Source organism: Anolis sagrei, chromosome 2 (assembly GCF_037176765.1).
Source record: "Anolis sagrei isolate rAnoSag1 chromosome 2, rAnoSag1.mat, whole genome shotgun sequence".
Classification (NCBI taxonomy): domain Eukaryota; kingdom Metazoa; phylum Chordata; class Lepidosauria; order Squamata; family Dactyloidae; genus Anolis; species Anolis sagrei.
Genome location: NC_090022.1, coordinates 9,153,310 through 9,172,679, shown reverse-complemented (window position 1 = coordinate 9,172,679; position 19,370 = coordinate 9,153,310). Strand labels below are relative to the sequence as shown.

Here is a 19,370-nt window from a genome sequence, read left to right as displayed (position 1 = left end):
CAGACTTGCTCTGCCTTCCCAACCTTTGGTCCTCCAGGTGTTTGGGACTTCAACTGCCAGACATCCTAGCCAGCTTAGGAATCATGGGAGTTGTAGTCCAAAACACCTGGAGGACCAAAGATTGTAGTCCAAAACACCTGGAGGACCAAAGATTGGGAAACGTTGAGCTACACTATGGAATGACCCTGCTCAGGTCTTGCAGACTTGCTCTGCTTTCCCGACCCTTTGGTCCTCCAGGTGTTTGGGACTTCAACTCCCAGACATCCTAGCCAGCTTAGGAATCATGGGAGTTGTAGTCCAAAACACCTGGAGGACCAAAGATTGGGAAACATTGAGCTACACTATGGAATGACCCTGCTCAGGTCTTGCAGACTTGCTCTGCCTTCCCAACCTTTGGTCCTCCAGGTGTTTGGGACTTCAAGTCCCAGACATCCTAGCCAGCTTAGGAATCATGGGAGTTGTAGTCCAAAACACCTGGAGGACCAAAGATTGGGAAACGTTGAGCTACACTATGGAATGACCCTGCTCAGGTCTTGCAGACTTGCTCTGCCTTCCCAACCTTTGGTCCTCCAGGTGTTTGGGACTTCAACTGCCAGACATCCTAGCCAGCTTAGGAATCATGGGAGTTGTAGTCCAAAACACCTGGAGGACCAAAGATTGGGAAACGTTGAGCTACACTATGGAATGACCCTGCTCAGGCCTTGCAGACTTGCTCTGCCTTCCCAACCTTTGGTCCTCCAGGTGTTTGGGACTTCAAGTCCCAGACATCCTAGCCAGCTTAGGAATCATGGGAGTTGTAGTCCAAAACACCTGGAGGACCAAAGATTGGGAAACGTTGAGCTACACTATGGAATGACCCTGCTCAGGTCTTGCAGACTTGCTCTGCCTTCCCAACCTTTGGTCCTCCAGGTGTTTGGGACTTCAACTGCCAGACATCCTAGCCAGCTTAGGAATCATGGGAGTTGTAGTCCAAAACACCTGGAGGACCAAAGATTGGGAAACGTTGAGCTACACTATGGAATGACCCTGCTCAGGTCTTGCAGACTTGCTCTGCCTTCCCAACCTTTGGTCCTCCAGGTGTTTGGGACTTCAACTGCCAGACATCCTAGCCAGCTTAGGAATCATGGGAGTTGTAGTCCAAAACACCTGGAGGACCAAAGATTGGGAAACGTTGAGCTACACTATGGAATGACCCTGCTCAGGCCTTGCAGACTTGCTCTGCCTTCCCAACCTTTGGTCCTCCAGGTGTTTGGGACTTCAAGTCCCAGACATCCTAGCCAGCTTAGGAATCATGGGAGTTGTAGTCCAGAACACCTGGAGGACCAAAGATTGGGAAACGTTGAGCTACACTATGGAATGACCCTGCTCAGGCCTTGCAGACTTGCTCTGCCTTCCAAACCTTTGGTCCTCCAGGTGTTTGGGACTTCAACTCCCAGACATCCTAGCCAGCTTAGGAATCATGGGAGTTGTAGTCCAAAGCACCTGGAGGACCAAAGATTGGGAAACGTTGAGCTACACTATGGAATCACCCTGCTCAGGTCTTGCAGACTTGCTCTGCCTTCCCAACCTTTGGTCCTCCAGGTGTTTGGGACCTCAACTCCCAGACATCCTAGCCAGCTTACCAGCTGTTAGGAATCATGGGAGTTGTAGTCCAAAACACCTGGAAAACCAAAAATTGGGAAACGTTGTGGAATGAATGCAGTTTGACCCCATTTTTTCATGCCGTGGCTCAATACTATGGAATCCTGGAAGTTGGAGTCCTGCTACACAATTTTGAAGCCACAACAAACTACAACTCCCACAATTCCATCACACTGAGCTAAAGAAATCTCAGATCCTGCCGTTGTAGTTTTACAAGGTCTTTAACCTTCTTTGCTAAATCCTTGGCTGATGTTTTAACTGGGTTGTTGTAGGGTTTTTTCTGGGCTATATGGCCATGTTCTAGAGGCATTCTCTCCTGACGTTTCGCCTGCATCTATGGCAAGCATCCTCAGAGGTAGTGAGGTGTTTTAACTTACTGCAGTAGTAGAAGTTTGGGGATAAGGAATAATAATAATAATAATAACAACAGCAACAGGTTGTTGTGAGTCTTCCAGCCTGTATGGCCATGTCCCAGAAGCATTCTCTCCTGACGTTTCGCCTGCATCTATGGCAAGCATCCTCAGAGGTTTTGAGGTGTTTTGACTTACTGCAGTAATAGAAGTTTGGGGATAAGGAATAATAATAATAATAACAACAGCAACAGGTTGTTGTGAGTTTTCCAGCCTGTATGGCCATGTCCCAGAAACATTATCTCCTGACATTTAGCCTGCATCTATCGCAGGCACCCTCAGAGGTTGTGAACTTTGTTGGAAACTATGCAAAGGGTTCTATGGAATCTATGGAATGATGTCCAAGCTGGGAGAAAGAACTCTTGTCTGTTGGAGGTAGGTGTGAATGTTGCAGTTGGCCACCTTGATTAGCATTTAATGGTCCAGCAGCTTCTTACTGCCCAGGGAAATCCTTTGTTGGGAGGTGATTAGCTGGCCCTGACTTATTCTTGAAATTCTCCACTCGCTTATGTGAATGTTGCCATTGGCCAACTTGATTAGCATTGAATGACCTTGCAACTTCAAAACAGAGCACCCGATGAACCAACCTGGACACAGCATATGATTTGAGAACACTGAAATGCTGGACCACGCTAACAGCCACCATGTCAGACTACACAGAGAAGCCATTGAAATCCACAAGCATGTGGACAATTTCAACAGAAAGGAGGAAACCATGAAAATCAACAACATCTGGCTACCAGTATTTAAAAAAACCCTCTAAAAGCAGGACAGTAAATAACAACATTCAGAAATCAGGGGAATTCCAGACAAAAATCAATCAGGAACAGTTATCACCTCCCAACAAAGGATTCCCCCAGGCAGCAACCAACCAGGCTTTGAAGCTGAAAGGCTATTCAGTGCTAACCAAGGTGGCCAATTGCAACTTACTTACTTACTTAGGTGATCCCTCATAGCCAGAGGATGATGGTCCTCCAAATATAGTGTCTTGGCAGTGGATCAGTAGGTAACTGTGGAGCCCTATTCTTGATCCCACAGTGAGGACATCGGTTTCCAGGTGGAAGGCAGTCTCGGTCAGGGTTGGCTTGATGCACCTTCCTCTTGCCACGTTTTCCCCTTTCACCTTCCATTCGTGCCTCTTCGAATTCCACAGCACTGCTGGTCACAGCTGACCTCCAGTTAGAGCGCTCAAGTGCCAGGGCTTCCCAGTTCTCGGTGTCTAGTTTTTAAAGCTGGCTTTATGCCCATCTTTCAATATCTTTTCCTTTTCACCAATATTACATTTCCCATTCTTGAGTTCAGAGTAGAGTAACTGCTTTGGGAGATGGTGATCGGGTACTCAGACAACACGGCCAGTCCAGCAGAGTTGATGGTTTAGCATTCACATTTGCTTCAAGCAGACAAGAGTTCTTTCTCCCACCCTGGACAATCCACAGATATATAAACCCAATTTTCCTAGTTCCAACAGACCTCTCACAACCTCTGATGATTTTTTTTTTTGGTCGTGTCAGGAGTGACTTGAGAAACTGCAAGTCGCTTCTGGTGTGAGAGTATTGGCCGTCTGCAAGGACGTTGCCCAGGGGACGCCTGGATGTTTTGATGTTTTATCATCCTTGTGGGAGGCTTCTCTCATGTCCCCGCATGAGGAGCTGGAGCTGACAGAGGGAGCTCATCCGCCTCTCCCCGGATTCGAACCTGCGACCTGTTGGTCTTCAGTGTGCTGCCGGCACAGGGGTTTAACCCACTGTGCCGCCAGGGGCTCTCACAACCTCTGATGATGCCTGCCATAGATGTGGGCGAAGCATCAGGAGAGAGTGCTTCTGGAACATAGCATCCTCAGAGGTTGTGAGGATGCTGGAGTATGGTGGAGACTCCTGGAGTATGGTGGATACTCCTTCTTTGGAAGCTTTTAAACAGAGGCTGGATGGCCATCTGTCAGGGGTGATTTGAATGCAATATTCCTGCTTCTTGGCAGAATGGGGTCAGACTGAATGGCCCATGAGGTCTCTTCCAACTCTGTGATTCTATGATACTGGGTTGTTGTGAGTTCTCCGGGCTGTATGGCCCTGTTCCAGAAGCATTCCCTTCTGACATTTCACCTGCATCTATGGCAGGCATCCTCAGAAGTTGTGAGGAACTAGGAAAATGAGGTTTATATATCTGTGGAATGTCACCTTGCTACAAAGGATTCCCCCAGGCAGTAAGAAGCCAGACCTTGAACTACTAGTCCATTAAATGCTAATCAAGATGACCAACTGAAACATTCACACCTACGTTCTTGTGGGTTTTTTCGGGCTATAGAGCCATGTTCTAGAGGCATTTCTCCTGACGTTTCGCCTGCATCTATGGCAAGCATCCTCAGAGGTTGTGAGGTCTGTTGGAAGTAGGAAAAATGGGTTTATATATCTGTGGAATGGCTGGGGTGGGGCAAGGAGCTCTTCCCTGCTACAGTTAGGTGTGAATGTTTAGCTGATCACCTTCATTAGCATTTGAAGGCCTGCCTGAGCCTGGGAAAATCTGTTGCTGGGAGGTGTTTCCAGCCATGAAAGCCTTCGACAATACATTCACACCTACCTCCAACAGACAAGAGTTCTTTTTCCCACCCTGGTCATTATTCCACAGGTATATAAACCTTACTTGCCTAGTTTTGAACAGAACTCACAACCTCTGAGGATGCCTGCCATAGGTGTGGGCAAAATGTCAGGAGAGAATGCTTCTGGAAGATGGCCATACAGCCTGGAAAACTCACCGCAACCCAAATCAGGAAATGTTTCCAGGGTGGAAACTGGGTACAGCGATGGGGTTCCGTTTGGGGGAAAGCCCTTGAGAGCGGGAGCCTTTATTTATGATGTAAATGAGATCTGGAGGAACAAAAGAGCCAGAGCCAGCAGAGGTTGGAATCTGGAGATGCTGAATAGGAACAAAGGCAAGGGTTTCGAGGCCTGGAAAATTCCAGATGGGGAGGTCGGAGCTTTAGAGAAAGTCTTAATTTTGTAATTTTGGAGCTGCTTCAAGGATCAGGAAATCTGCCTCTGCAAAAAGCATGGTGTCTGTTGCCCTTTCTAGGCCCAGCACTTGAGAAGCATTTCAAAAACAACAGCGTTAAGATTGGAAAAGTGCATTAACGTTCCAGAAATCCTTCCTGTGGCGAGAAACCAATCCAGGTAAGCTTTGCTCTGTCTCCTGTGTGTCTTTGGGGAACTGAGATATATTTATATTATTATTATTATTATTATTATTATTATTATTATTACTACTACTACTACTACTACTACTACTACTACTAGCCGTCCTATGCCATGCATTGCTGTGGCCCACATGGGGGTTTTGCGTGGGAGGTTTGGTTCAATTCCATTGTTGGTGGGGTTCAGAATGCTCTGTGATTGTAGGTGAACTATAAATCCCAGTAACTACAAATCCCAAATGTCAAGGTCTATTTCCTCCAAACTCCATCTGTGTTCATATTTGGGCATATGGAATATTTGTGTCAAGTTTGGTCCAGATCCATCATTGTTTGAGTCCACAGTGCTCTCTGGATGTAGGTGAACTACAACTCCAAAACTCAAGGTCAATGCCCACCAAACCCTTCCAGTGTGTTCTGTTGGTCATGGAAGTCCTGTAGGCCATGTTTGGTTGAATTCCATCATTGGTGGTGTTCAGAATGCTCTTTGATTGTAGGTGAACTATAAATCCCAGCAACTACAACTCCCAAATGTCAAGATTCTATTTTCCCCAAACTCCACCAGTGTTCACATTTGGGCATATTGCGTATTCCTGTCAAGTTTGGTCCAGATCCATTATTGTTTGAGTCCACAGTGCTGTCTGGATGTAGGTGAACTACAACTCCAAAACTCAAGGTCAATGCCCACCAAACTCTTCCAGTATTATCTGTTGGTCATGGGAGAACTGTGTGCCAAGTTTGGTTCAATTCCATCGTTGGTGGGGTTCAGAATGCTCTTTGATTGTAGGTGAACTATAAATCCCAGCAACTACAACTCCCAAATGACAAAATCGTAATTTTTTTTTTTGAGTGATGGTCACTCCTTGTGTTGTGAGACGTTTTGTTGCCAAATTTGGTGTGATTTCGTTCATTGGTTCTTTTGTTTTTAAAGTACTCATTACTCATTATTGAATGTCATGTGTTTAACCATTTTAAATGCTTAATATGTATTAATTTTAATTTTAATGTTACTGGAATTGTATGTGTTTTAAGGCATTGAATAATTGTCTATGTGTCCCCTTTGGGGTAGAGAAAGGCAGGGTATCAATAGGGTAAATAGTACATAAATAAGATTGTTGATTTTTTTTCCCCCTAGGGCTTGCTCCAATTGGTGGCGTTTCTTTCAGATCACGGACCAAAGATGGACCACGAAGACCCAAAGGAGGTCATAGAGGAGAATTCTGCGATGGTCAGCTCATCTGGTAGGGTCTTCTTCTCATTACTTACTTACTTACTTAGGTAGGGTCTTCCAGGATCAGTATTCTGGTGGTGGATCCATAGGTGACTGTGGAGCTCTATTCTTGCTCTGCATCTTCTCCCGCAGTGAGGGCATTGGTTTCCAGGTGGAAGGCGGTCTCGGTCAGGATTGGCTTGATGTGCCTTCCTCTTGGCACATTTCTCTCTTTCGCCCTCCATTTGCGCCTCTTCAAATTCTGCAGCACTGCTGGTCACAGCTGACCTCCAGCTGGAGCGCTCAAGGGCCAAAGCTTCCCAGTTCTCAGTGTCTATGCCAGAGTTTTTAAGGTTGGCTTTGAGCCCATCTTTAAATCTCTTTTCCTGTCCACCAACGTTCCATTTTCCGTTCTTGAGTTCGGAGTAGAGCAACTGTTTTGGGAGATGGTGGTCGGGCATCCGGACAACGTGGCCGGTCCGGCGGAGCTGATGGCGGAGGACCATCGCTTCAATGCTGGTGGTCTTTGCTTCTTCCAGCACGCTGTCCGCCTGTCTTCCCAAGAGATTTGCAGTGTTGCAACCCAGATCAGGAAACAAGACCATAAGATATTAATCCACCACACTTGACTGTAGGAAAAAACAATCCTTTTTTATTGATAAAAATGGTTACAAAATAAAGGAAAATACAAAGTCCAAAAAGCCACAGTAAAACAGCAGTCAGGAATATCTATGAACTAGATCACAATCCCAAAAGCAGCACTAGAAAAACCTGGAACCTGTTAGCACCGCACTAACCGTACTTGGAAACTAGAAGCCTCTGGGAATGCAGGCCATGGAAACCGGGAAATCTGCCAAGGTAATGCCTCAGTCTAAACGATGCTTGATCTAACAAGAGAGCCCAGGGAGAGACACTTAAAGCTAAAGAAACTGTTTCGGGACACGCCTCCAGACTTTGAAGCCTGTGCCTCCCTTTCCTTTAATCTGCTTGACCTTCGCAGACTTTGTGATTCACTCCTGTTTTTCCAAATCTGTCCTTTTCTATCCTCATTAAAAAAAGGCAGGTGTTAGCTCCTCTGGAGAGCTATCACCGCTTGATTCAGAAACATTCCCATCAGGATGCGTAGTTTCACTTTCCAAGCCACTGACCTCAGAATCAACAGTTTCCAAACCTTCAGGGACAAATTCATGTTCAGTAGCCTGTTCAGTTGCATCAGGAAATACAATCAGAGAATCAGGTTCAGGTTCACACGGAGGCTGAACCCCAACATGAAGAATTTTCCGGAGGCAGCGCTGATGGAATCGTTCCAGGAGTTGCATGTGATGTCTGTAGACAGTCCACGTTTTGCAGGCATATAGCAGAGTTGGGAGGACAATAGCTTTATAAATAAGCACCTTAGTATCCCTACGGATACCAGGGCAGCTTACAACGGCAGTAATTCGATGCTGGCGGCATGCAACACATTCTGTACAACATTATACAAAACATAAAATATTAGATTAAAATACATTTCAAGCACTATTATTATCATGTTTTGTTGTTCATTCGTTCAGTCGTCTCCGACTCTTCGTGACCTCATGGACCAGCCCACGCCAGAGCTCCCTGTCGGCCGTCACCACCCCCAGCTCCTTCAGGGTCAGTCCAGTCACTTCAAGGATGCCATCCATCCATCTTGCCCTTGGTCGGTCCCTCTTCCTTATCATGCTTTGGTTAGACCACACCTGGAATATTGTGTCCAATTCTGGGCACCACAATTCAAGAGAGATATTGACAAGCTGGAATGTGTCCAGAGGAGAGCGACTAAAATGATAAAAGGTCTGGAGAACAAGCCCTATGAGGAGCGGCTTAAGGAGTTGGGTATGTTTAGCCTGAAGAAGAGAAGGCTGAGAGGGGACATGATAGCCATGTATAAATATGTGAGAGGAAGCCACAGGGAGGAGGGAGCAAGCTTGTTTTCTGCTTCCCTGGAGACTAGGACACGGAACAATGGCTTTAAACTACAAGAGAGGAGATTCCATCTGGACATGAGGAAGAACTTCCTGACTGTGAGAGCCGTTCAGCAGTGGAACTCTCTGCCCCGGAGTGTGGTGGAGGCTCCTTCTTTGGAAGCTTTTAAACAGAGGCTGGATGGCCATCTGTCAGGGGTGATTTGAATGCAATATTCGTGCTTTTTGGCAGAATGGGGTTGGACTGGATGGCCCATGAGGTCTCTTCCAACTCTTTGATTCTATGATTCTATGTATCATGTTATCATGTAGCTGAATCAAAATTTCATTTAGCAGTCGAAAGACTGTCATAGTCAAAATTCCAACATTCTGATTACTGCCAAACCAACTGTCCAAAGGCTTGTTCCCAAAACCATGTTTTGAGCTTCTTTCTAAAAGAGAGGAGGGATGGAGCTGACCTAATCTCGCTAGGGAGGGAGTTCCACAACCAAGGGGACACCACCGAGAAGGCCTTGTACCTCGTCCCTGCCAAACGTAGTTGCGAAGGGGGCAGGACCGAGAGCAGGGCCTCCCCAGACAATCTTAAATTTTGAGGCGACATGTAGAGGGAGATACGTTCAGACAGGTATCGTGACATTCACAGTAATTACCCACATGTATTTTAAATGTATTGTCGAAGGCTTTCATGGCTGGAATCACTAAGTTCTTGTGGGGTTTTTTGGGCTATATGGCCATGTTCTAGAGGCATTCTCTCCTGACGTTTCGCCTGCATCTATGGCAAGCATCCTCAGAGGTAGTGAGGTCTGTTGGAGTTAGGAAAATGGAACATGTTCCAACAGACCTCACTACCTCTGAGGATGCTTGCCATAGATGCAGGCGAAACGTCAGGAGAGAATGCCTCTAGACCATGGCCATATAGCCCGAAAAAACCCACAAGAACTTTGTATTTTAAGTTCTTTGTCATTTCTGTCTAACAGTGATATCAATTCCAGTTTTGTTTGGAAAGAAAAATGTAATCGCTCCCTGGAATAGAATAGCAAGATATTGTCCTGCCTCAAAGAGATGAATAAGTCCATTCATTGAATATATTCTTGGTTGTTTTTTCCCCAGAGCTTGATCTTCCCAATCATCGAGAAAGTTTTGTAGACCAGGGGCCAAAGACAGAAGAGGAAGACAAAAACGAATCCATAGAAGAGATTGTGGTGCCAGCGGGTAAGCTCCCCTTGACCCTCGGACGAGAACCTAAACATGGGTATCCAGTGAAGAAAACCCAAGTTCATTTCAACGTGTTAGAATCAAAGAGTTGGAAGAGACCTCATGGGCCATCCAGTCCAACCCCATTCTGCCAAGAAGCAGGAATATTGCATTCAAATCACCCCTGGCAGATGGCCATCCAGCCTCTGTTTAAAAGCCTCCAAAGAAGAAGCCTCCACCACACTCCAGGGCAGAGAGTTCCACTGCTGAACGGCTCTCACAGTCAGGAAGTTCTTCCTCATGTTCAGATGGAATCTCCTCTCTTATAGTTTGAAGCCATTGTTCCATTGCGTCCTAGTCTCCAGGGAAGCAGAAAACAAGCTTGTTCCCTCCTCTCTGTGGCTTGTGTTAAATCCTTTCCCAGCCAACTGAAGATTAAGGATGCTGGAAAAGGATGACTCTTCGGGGCCATGACATCAATTATTATATCAACAGGCATAGGAATGGATTGGTCCATTCCAGTGATGTCAATGCTATTTTATAGAATCATAGAATCCTAGAGTTTGGAGAGACCTCATGGGCCATCCAGTCCAACCCCATTCTGCCAAGAAGCAGGACAATCACGTTCAAAGCACCCCCGACAGATGACCATCCAGCCTCTGTTTAAAAGCCTCCATAGGCTTTTGTTACTGTCCATGGCAGTGTGGTGGTCTTTTAACTAGAATGGATATGAAGCAGATAAGGAATGGTTAGTGGCCTCCCAGAGACCCCGCTAAACTTACCCCAAATAATCCCAAACAGTACAAGGGCTTTCCTTGACTGAGGACTTCCATGTTGGGTGGGCTTTAAATCCACTCTGGATTTTAGTTCAAACTTTAAAGAGCCGTTGAAGGTTCCCAATCCTATCCCCTTCATCATCTTGAATAATCAAAATTAATTAATTAATTAATTTATAACATTTTTACCCTGCTCTTCTTACCCCCGCAGGGGGACTCAGAGCGGCTAACAATGGCAACGATTCGATGCCGCAATAATTACAATTATAATAACAAGATAAAAACATACAATACAATAAATTAAAACAACATTAGTTAAACAGTCGTAAAGCCTTTTCCATTACAACAATCATATGGTCTGATTCAATGTTCAGGAGCTGTTATATCCATTAGCCAAAAGCCTGGTTCCACAACCACGTCTTCAGTTTTCTTCTGAAAGAAAGGAGACAGGGTGCCAATCTGATTTCGCTGGGGAGTGAATTCCACAGGCGGGGGGCCACCATCGAGAAGGCCCTGTCCCTTGTCCCCACCAGCCGTGTTTGCGAAGCTGGCGGGACTGAGAGCAGGGCCTCCCCGGCAGATCTTAGACTACGAGGTGGAACGTAGAGGGAGATACGTTCGGACAAGTAATGTGGACTGGAGTCGTATAGGGCTTTATAGGCCAAGACCAGCACTTTGAATTGTGTTCGGAAATGGACCGGCAGCCAGCGGAGTTGACGTAACAGGAGGGTGGTATGCTCCCTGTATGATGCTCTGGTGAGCAATCTGGCTGCTGCCCATTGGACTAGTTGAAGTTTCCGAACAGTCTTCAAAGGCAACCTCACATAGAGCGCATTGCAGTACTCTATTCGGGATGTAACCAGAACATGGACCACCATGGCCAGATCAGACTTCCCAAGGTATGGGCGCAGCTGTGCAAAAGCTCTCCCGGCCACCGCTGAGACCTGGGGTTCCAGACTCGGCGATGAGTCCAGGATCACTCCCAAGCTGTGAACCTGCGTCTTCACGGGGAGTGTAACCCCATCCAACACAGGCTGTAACCCTATGCCCTGTTTGGCCTTTCGACTGACCAGGAGGACCTCTGTCTTGTCTGGATTCAATTTCAATTTGTTAGCCCTCATCCAGTCTGACACAGCAGCCTGACACAAAACCTACATTTTCATATGGTTCGCATGTTGGATAGCTCCAAAAATGGCTTTGCCATCTCACTGATATAAAGCCATCAACTAGTCACTGCTTTTATGATTTTTCTGCCCAAATTTGAGACTGAAATGGGACCATGGCATAGAATTAAGAGCCTAAACATTAAGGAAAACTTCTTGATGGTAAGGGTTATTTATTTATTTATTTGTCGGGTCAGGGCGACCAGTCAATTGTATTACATTTCTAACAGAACAAAACAAACAAACAAACAGACAAAACACAAAATTTGTAAGTTTGGTAGTTGATTAAATGTCCTTTGACCAGTATCTGGCCACTTGGAGTGCCTCTGGTGTTGCCGCAAGAAGGTCCTCCATTGTGCATGTGGCAGGGTTCAGGTTGCATTGCAGCAGGTGGTTTGTGGTTTGCTCTTCTCCACACTCGCATGTCGTGGATTCCACTTTGTGGCCCCATTTTTTGAGGTTGGCTTTGCATCTTGTGGTGCCAGAGCACCATCTGTTCAGCGCCTTCCAAGTCGCTCAGTCTTCTCTCTTTTGGTATCAGCCATTGGTTGAGGTTCTGGGTTTGAGCCTGCCACTTTTGGACTCTCGCTTGCTGAGGTGTTCCAGCGAGTGCCTCTGTAGATCTTAGAAAACTATTTCTAGATTTAAGTCATTGATGTGCTGGCAGTTAACCAAACAGGGGATGAGCTGGAGATGTCTCTGCCTTGGTCCTTTCACTATTGGCTGTTACTTCCCAGCGGATGTCAGGTGGTGCAATACCGGCTAAGCAGTGTCTCCAGTGGTGTAGGGTGCAGACACCCCGTGATAATGTGGCATGTCTCATTAAGAGCCACATCTACTGTTTTAGCGTGGTAAGAGTTGTCCTACAATGTTCTACAATGTGGCGGTGTGGTAGAGTGTCCTAAACACAGGCTGGATGTCCACCAATTCCTGTACAGCAGCAAGGGGTTATTCTGGATGGGCCTTGTCCCAACTCTATGAATCTATTATTTTATCCTCAGGAATATGGAATAGCTAATTTTCCAGGTGAAATCACACAGAAAATAATTCATTTAAACAAGTGTATGTATGAAAATGACTTGCACTGACTTACTCCATGTTTACATTACTCACACAGTAGCGAAATCATTTACCTGCTTGGAATGTGGAAAGAGCTTCCGTGAGCGCCCGAGTTGGACCTCACATCAAAGAATCCACACGGGCGAAAAACCGTATAAATGCCCCGTCTGTGGGAAGTGCTTCCGTACCAGCAGGAACCTCCGCTTCCACCAACGAATCCACACTGACGAAAAACCATTTAAGTGTTCTGAATGTGGCAAGGGCTTCCGTACCAGCAAAGCCCTCAGCGTCCATCAGCGAACTCACACGGGAGAGAAACCCTTTAAATGCTTGGAGTGCGGAAAGTGCTTCAGCCAGAAGACCAATCTCACTTGTCATCAAAGGACTCACACCGGAGAGAAGCCACACAAGTGCTCCGAGTGTGGCAAGAGCTTCCACCAGAAGACTAATCTTACTTACCATCAACGAATCCACACAGGGGAAAAACCATATCAATGTTCAGAGTGTGGGAAAAGGTTTGGCCACATTGTGAGTCTCACCGACCACCAGCGGCTTCACACAGGAGAAAAACCTTACAAGTGTTTGGTGTGCGGAAAGGATTTCACAACGAGCAAATATCTGAGTTATCATCAAAGAATCCACACTGGAGAGAAACCGTTCAAATGTTTGGAGTGCGGCGAAAGCTTCTGTTGGGCCAACTCCCTTACTTTACACCAACGGCTTCACACAGGTGAGAAACCCTATAAATGCTTAGAGTGCGGGAAGAGCTTTTGCGAGAGCACCAGCCTTACTTCGCATCAAGCCATCCATACCGGGGCCAAACCCTATCAGTGTCTCAAGTGTGGCAAAAGCTTGAGCAGTAAAAAATCCCTGACCTCCCACCAGCGCATTCACACTGGAGAGAAACCCTACAAATGCCTGGAATGTGGGAAAAGCTTCAGCATGAGTACCAATCTCACATCTCACCAAAGGATCCATACTGGGGAGAAACCATTTAAGTGTCTGGAGTGTGGCAAGTGGTTTAGTCACAAAACAAACCTGACTTCCCATCAGAGAACGCACACTGGGGAGAAACCTTATCAATGCCCAGAGTGCGGGAAGTGCTTTGGCCACAGGGCGCACCTTAGTAATCACCAGAGGACTCACACAAGAGTCAAACCATACCAGTGCCTGGAGTGCGGAAAGGGCTTCGGTGTGAGCACAAGTCTCCGTAAGCATCAAAGGACCCATCACACGGAAAAGCCACAACAGTCCATCAGTGCAAAGAATGTGGAAAGTTCCTCCACTGAAGCCATACCTTCAGTAGATGTTGCAGAGGAGACATCATAAGTGGGCAAGGATTATATTGTCAGTCCTCCACATTTCAGGGTTTGACTTTTTGAAGATTTGATTCAAAAGAAGTTGACCATAGAGTTATGCTGGAGAATGTAGATATTCTCTCAGATTTTTTTTAAATAAGGGGGGGGGGGTGTTAAACTCTCTGTTTTTCATTTTCCAAAGAGCCTGTGCCTCTAACTCAGGCATAGGCAAACTAAGGCCCAAGGACTGGATGCGTCTCCCAATGTTCCCTGTTCTCTTGGCATGAAGGAGGAAGGCATGCTGTAGCTGAGAGCCCTCTGGAGTGTTCTCAGCCACTGCATGTCTCGTCCTCCTCCCGGCAAAACGATGGTGTGAGCAGCCCTATCCTTATGCTGACAGCCCAACAAAGGTACACAGTGCCTTAGAGCCCTCTCAAGTGCTCTCAACCATCAGCTGTCTTGCCCTCCTCCTGTCATAATGGTGAGAGGACAGCCCAAGGATCGGGAGAGGAGATCGGGGCTGTCACCTCATGTCTCGTTTTCCTCCTGGCATAAGGATGAGGCAAGCAGCCCCATCTTTGTGCCAGGAGGACAACCTGAGGATGATCCCTAACCCTAACCCTGCCCCAGCCCCTTCCAGCCCCACCCTCTCACAGGCCCTCTTCACCCCCTGGGCACTTATCTCAGACCCTCCCAATTTCCCTGTTCTCTCGGCATAAGGACATAGTGGCCCACCACATCTTTATGCAGAGAGGATGGAGGAATACGGCACGCCATAGCTGAGAGCCCTCTGGAGTCCTCTCAGCCACTGCATGTCTCGCCCTCCTCCCGGCATAAGAACTGTACGAGCGGAGCTGTCGACTCAAGTCTTGTTTTCGTCCCAGCGTAAGGATGGGGCAAGCAGCCCCATCTTTGTGCCAGGAGGACAACCTGAGGATGATCCGGGCCCTGCCCTGGCCCCTTCCAACCCCACCCTCTCACAGGCCCTCTCCCCCCCTGGGTACTTATCTCAGGCCCTACCAATTTTCCCTGTTCTCTCGGCATAAGGACATGGTGGCACGCCACATCCTTATGCAGAGAAGATGGAGGAGGAAGGCACGCCATAGCTGAGAGCCCTCTGGAGCGCTCTCAGCCACAGCATGTCTCGTCCTCCCAGCATAAGGATGGTGCGAACGGCCTTGTCCTTATGCTGAAAGGACAACCCGACAAAGAGACGCAGCGCTTAGAGCCCTCTGGAATGCTCTCAACCATCACCTGTCTCGCCCTCCTCCAGTCATAATGATGAGAGGACAACCCAAGGATCGGGAGGGGAGATTGCGGCTGTCGCCTCATTTCTTGTTTTCCTCCTGGCATAAGGATGGGACAAGCAGCCGCATCTTTGTGCCGGGAGGACAACCTGAGGATGACCTGGGTCCTGCCCCACCCTGTTCCAGACCAACCTTCTCACAGGCCCTCTCCCTCCTGGGCTTGTCCCATCCAGCGTGTGCAAACGCCCTGTCCTCCCTCCTGGCCCAGCCCAAAATGCATCCCCAAGGCAAAAAGGTTTTCCCATACCTGCCCTAACCCCAACAAATGTGGAGGGCTGACTTCAACATACATTGACAATCCACAAAATCTAAATTTATTACTGAATCTAGATGTACTACTACAGATTGATCGTCTACAATTTTTCAGTGAGACCCGCATCTCCTCTGGAAACGTATGTGCAGACTGGAAAGAGGTACTAGAGGTATCCGATGCTGCTTACTCTCTGATAGTAATCAAATCAAAACATTTATTTCGGTCATTGACCAGCACAGGAAATAGTATTATGTCTAGGAGTGTACTTTAGCATTTTCCACTAGATTTCCATAAGAACCCCATGTGCCAACCCTTCACATCACCTTCTGAGGTGGTACAATGTGGCAAGAGGGTGCCATGGAGCCAGGAATTTAAGTGTGGTGGCACTAAGACACTGTATAGATGACCCTGACAAAGAGAGATGAAATAACCTCCCAACTGCCCTTTGTAGTTCCAGCTAAATTGTATTATTGTTCAATGAGCTTGTAAATTAGCTTTTCTCATTCCTGTAGTAGCTTATTTCTTTTATTTGTGATTTTGATTTGACTTTCCTTCAGCTCAATTCTATTTTTTTTAAATAACATAGTATACATTCTTTTATGATTTTGTAATCCCCATTGGGTAGATTTGTAGAAGCCTGAGACAAAAAGCATTAATAAACAAGCCTGTCACATCTTTCCAGTGTCTTGTAATAACATGAATTTGGGTAAGTCGACATCGTGAGTGGAGCCAACACAAAAAACAGAGTTTAGCTGTGCTTGAAGGATTTAGCTTGGTGTGATCCATTTCACAAAGGACCCTCTGGTTCCAACTCTGGGACACGGATCCAACCGTCTTTTGGGTTTCCTTTTTCCTCTGCACTCTTCTGTACCTAAGTCACCTTACATTCAATAGGACTTATTTATTTATTTATTTACAGTATTTATATTCCACCCTTTTCAACCTGAATGGGACTCTGTGTGGATCACAAAACACATTCATAGCAAACATTCAATGCCCTTAATCAGATGGCACAGACAACAGATAGAGATACTATGTCGGCAATTTTTTCCAACTTTGGCGTTCTGGAGGTTGTGCTCAATTCCGGCCACAGGGGGGTGCTGTCACTCCATCCTCTATGATGAAGAGCCTTGATCACAGACTTCCTCCTTCCTTTGATTGTTGGCATTTTTCTGGTAAAATACCTCCCCGCTTAAACACTGTATAATTTCTCTACTCACTGCTCGCAGCTGTTTTTGCACTGCTTAAGTGGACAGTAATAATAATAATAATAATAATAATAATATTTTATTTATAACCCACCACCATCTCCCCAAGGGACTCGGGGGCGGCTTACTTATGCTGGTCTGTATGGTGGATCTGGAATTGGTTAAATGGACGAACCCAGAGGGTGATTCTCCCCAATGCTTCCTCTTCATCCTGGAAAGAAGTGACAAGTGGAGTGCCGCAGGGTTCCCTCCTGGGCCCGGTCCTGTTCAACATCTTTATTAATGACTTAGATGAAGGGCTAGAAGGCAGGATCATCAAGTTTGCAGACAACACCAAATTGGGAGGGATAGCCAATACTCCAGAGGACAGGAGCAGGATTCAAAACGATCTTGACAGATTAGAGAGATGATTGGCCAAAACTAACAAAACGAAGTTCAACAGTGACAAATGCAAGATACTCCACTTTGGCAAGAAAAACGAAATGCAAAGATACAGAATGGGGGACAATGCCTGGCTCGAGAGCAGTACGTGTGAAAAAGATCTTGGAGTCCTCATGGACAAAAAGTTAAAAATGAGCCAACAATGTGATGTGGCGGCAAAAAAAGCCAATGGGATTTTGGCCTGCATCAATATTATTATTATTATTATTAACTTTATTTGTACCCCGCTAGCATCTCCCGCAGGACTCGATGCGGCTTACACGGGCCGAAGCCTCAAAACACAATACAATAAAACATAACACAACAATAAACAAAGCAAATCAAAACAATTAAGCAAAATAACCACAATGACAATACATCAAGACACTATTAAAACTGGTTCGGCCAGCGCAATGGGGTACAGGGTTAAAAGTGCTGAGATGGCAGGAGGAACGTGGGATTAAAAGTGTGGTGTGCAGCAGCATTGGTTGTGCTAAAGTGCATCTAGGACTTGGGATGGGGATTCCTAATCTGCGAAGGCACATCGGAACAGCCAAGTTTTTAGGTTCCTTCTGAAAACTGCCAGAGTAGGGGCCTGACGAAGCTCTTTTGGAAGGGCATTCCAAAGTCGGGGGGCCGCCACAGAGAAGGCCCTGTCTCGCGTCCCCACCAAGCGCGCTTGCAACGTAGGTGGGATCACGAGCAGGGCCTCCCCCGATGACCGGAGTGAGCGTGTGGGTTCGTAGATGGAAATGCGGTCACGCAGGTAGGGTGGTCCCAAACCGTTCAGGGCTTTGTAGGTGAGCACCTGCACCTTGAATTGGGCTCGGAAAATAAATGGCAGCCAGTGGAGCTCCTTGAACAAGAGGGTTGACCTCTCTTGATAATGAGCTCCAGTTAGCATCCTGGCTGCTGCCCGCTGGACCAATTGTAGTTTCCGAGCCGTCTTCAAGGGCAGCCCCACGTAGAGCGCATTGCAGTAGTCCATTCTAGAGGTGACCAAGGCGTGGACCACCCCGGCCAGATCTGCCTTCACGAGGTACGGTCGCAGCTGGCGCACAAGTCTCAGTTGTGCAAAGGCCCTCCCGGATACCGCCGACACCTGAGCCTCAAGTGTAAGCGAAGAATCCAGAAGGACACCCAAACTGCGGACCTGTGGCTTCAGGGGGAGTGTAACCCCGTCCAACACAGGTTGCCACCCTATACCCCGATCCGGTTTACGATCGACCAGGAGGACCTCTGTCTTGTCGGGATTGATCTTCAGCTTGTTCTTCCTCATCCAGATCGACACAGCGGCCAGGCACTCGTCCAGCACCCGGGAAGCCTCCTTGGAATTAGGTGGAAAGGAGTAGTAGAGTTGTGTGTCATCCGCATAGAGATGGCACCCAACTCCAAAACTCCGGATGACCTCTCCCAGCGGTTTCATGTAGATGTTGAAGAGCATGGGCGACAAGATAGATCCTTGCGGGACCCCACAGGTCAAAGGCCAGGGGTCCGAGCAGGAGTCTCCCAGCTTCACCATCTGGGTGCGTCCCTCCAGGAAGGACCGGAGCCACGACAGAACCGTGCCCCCAAGGCCCATCCCAGAGAGACGACCCAGAAGGATACCATGATCGATGGTATCGAAAGCCGCTGAGATGTCCAGGAGAACCAACAGGGTCACACTCCCCCTGTCCAGCTCTCTGCGGAGGTCATCCACCAAGGCGACCAAGGCTGTCTCGGTGCCATGACCAGGCCTGAAACCAGACTGTGCCTGATCTAGGTAGTTGGTATCGTCTAGGAAGCCCTGGAGCTGCGAGGCGACCACCCGCTCCAGCACCTTACCCAGGAAAGGGAGGTTGGAGACTGGTCTGTAGTTATTCAGCACCGTGGAGTCAAGGGAAGCTTTTTTGAGGAGTGGACGAACCACTGCCTGTTTCAAACCAGATGGAAAAATCCCTTGCTCCAACGATGCATTGATGATCAATACAAACCAGTCAACCAACCCCTCCCTGGCTGATTTAATGAGCCAAGATGGGCATGGGTCTAGAGGTGAGGTGGTCGCCCTCACAGCCCCAAGAACCTCCTCCACGGTTTCAGGAAGAACAAGCCTAAAAGAATCCCACAAAATTGGACAGGCAGGTGCCTCCGTCACCTCTTCAGGCACTGCGATGGAATTGGAGTCGAGCTCGAGGCGTATCTGGGCGACTTTATCTGCAAAATGGTGTGCGAAATCGCGACACCGAGCTGCGGGGTCGTCAGGGACCTCCTCCACCGCAGGTGGGTGGAGGAGTTCTCCCACGACCCGAAACAGCTCCGATGATC

At 47.4% G+C, this 19,370-nt stretch overlaps 1 protein-coding gene across 1 annotated transcript in view; it reads left to right on the top strand.

The window, feature by feature from the left end:
* Positions 1-16,113, top strand: part of LOC132765777 (zinc finger protein 420-like) — a 34,134-nt gene extending 18,021 nt beyond the window's left edge. Inside the window, exons 6-9 of the mRNA XM_067463619.1 lie at positions 5,185-5,215; positions 6,368-6,473; positions 9,499-9,600; positions 12,639-16,113. Of these exons, the coding sequence (XP_067319720.1) occupies positions 5,185-5,215; positions 6,368-6,473; positions 9,499-9,600; positions 12,639-13,909 (1,510 nt within the window). The 3' untranslated portion in view covers positions 13,910-16,113. The remainder of the gene's footprint in view (positions 1-5,184; positions 5,216-6,367; positions 6,474-9,498; positions 9,601-12,638) is intronic.
* The last annotated feature ends 3,257 nt before the right edge of the window (positions 16,114-19,370 follow it).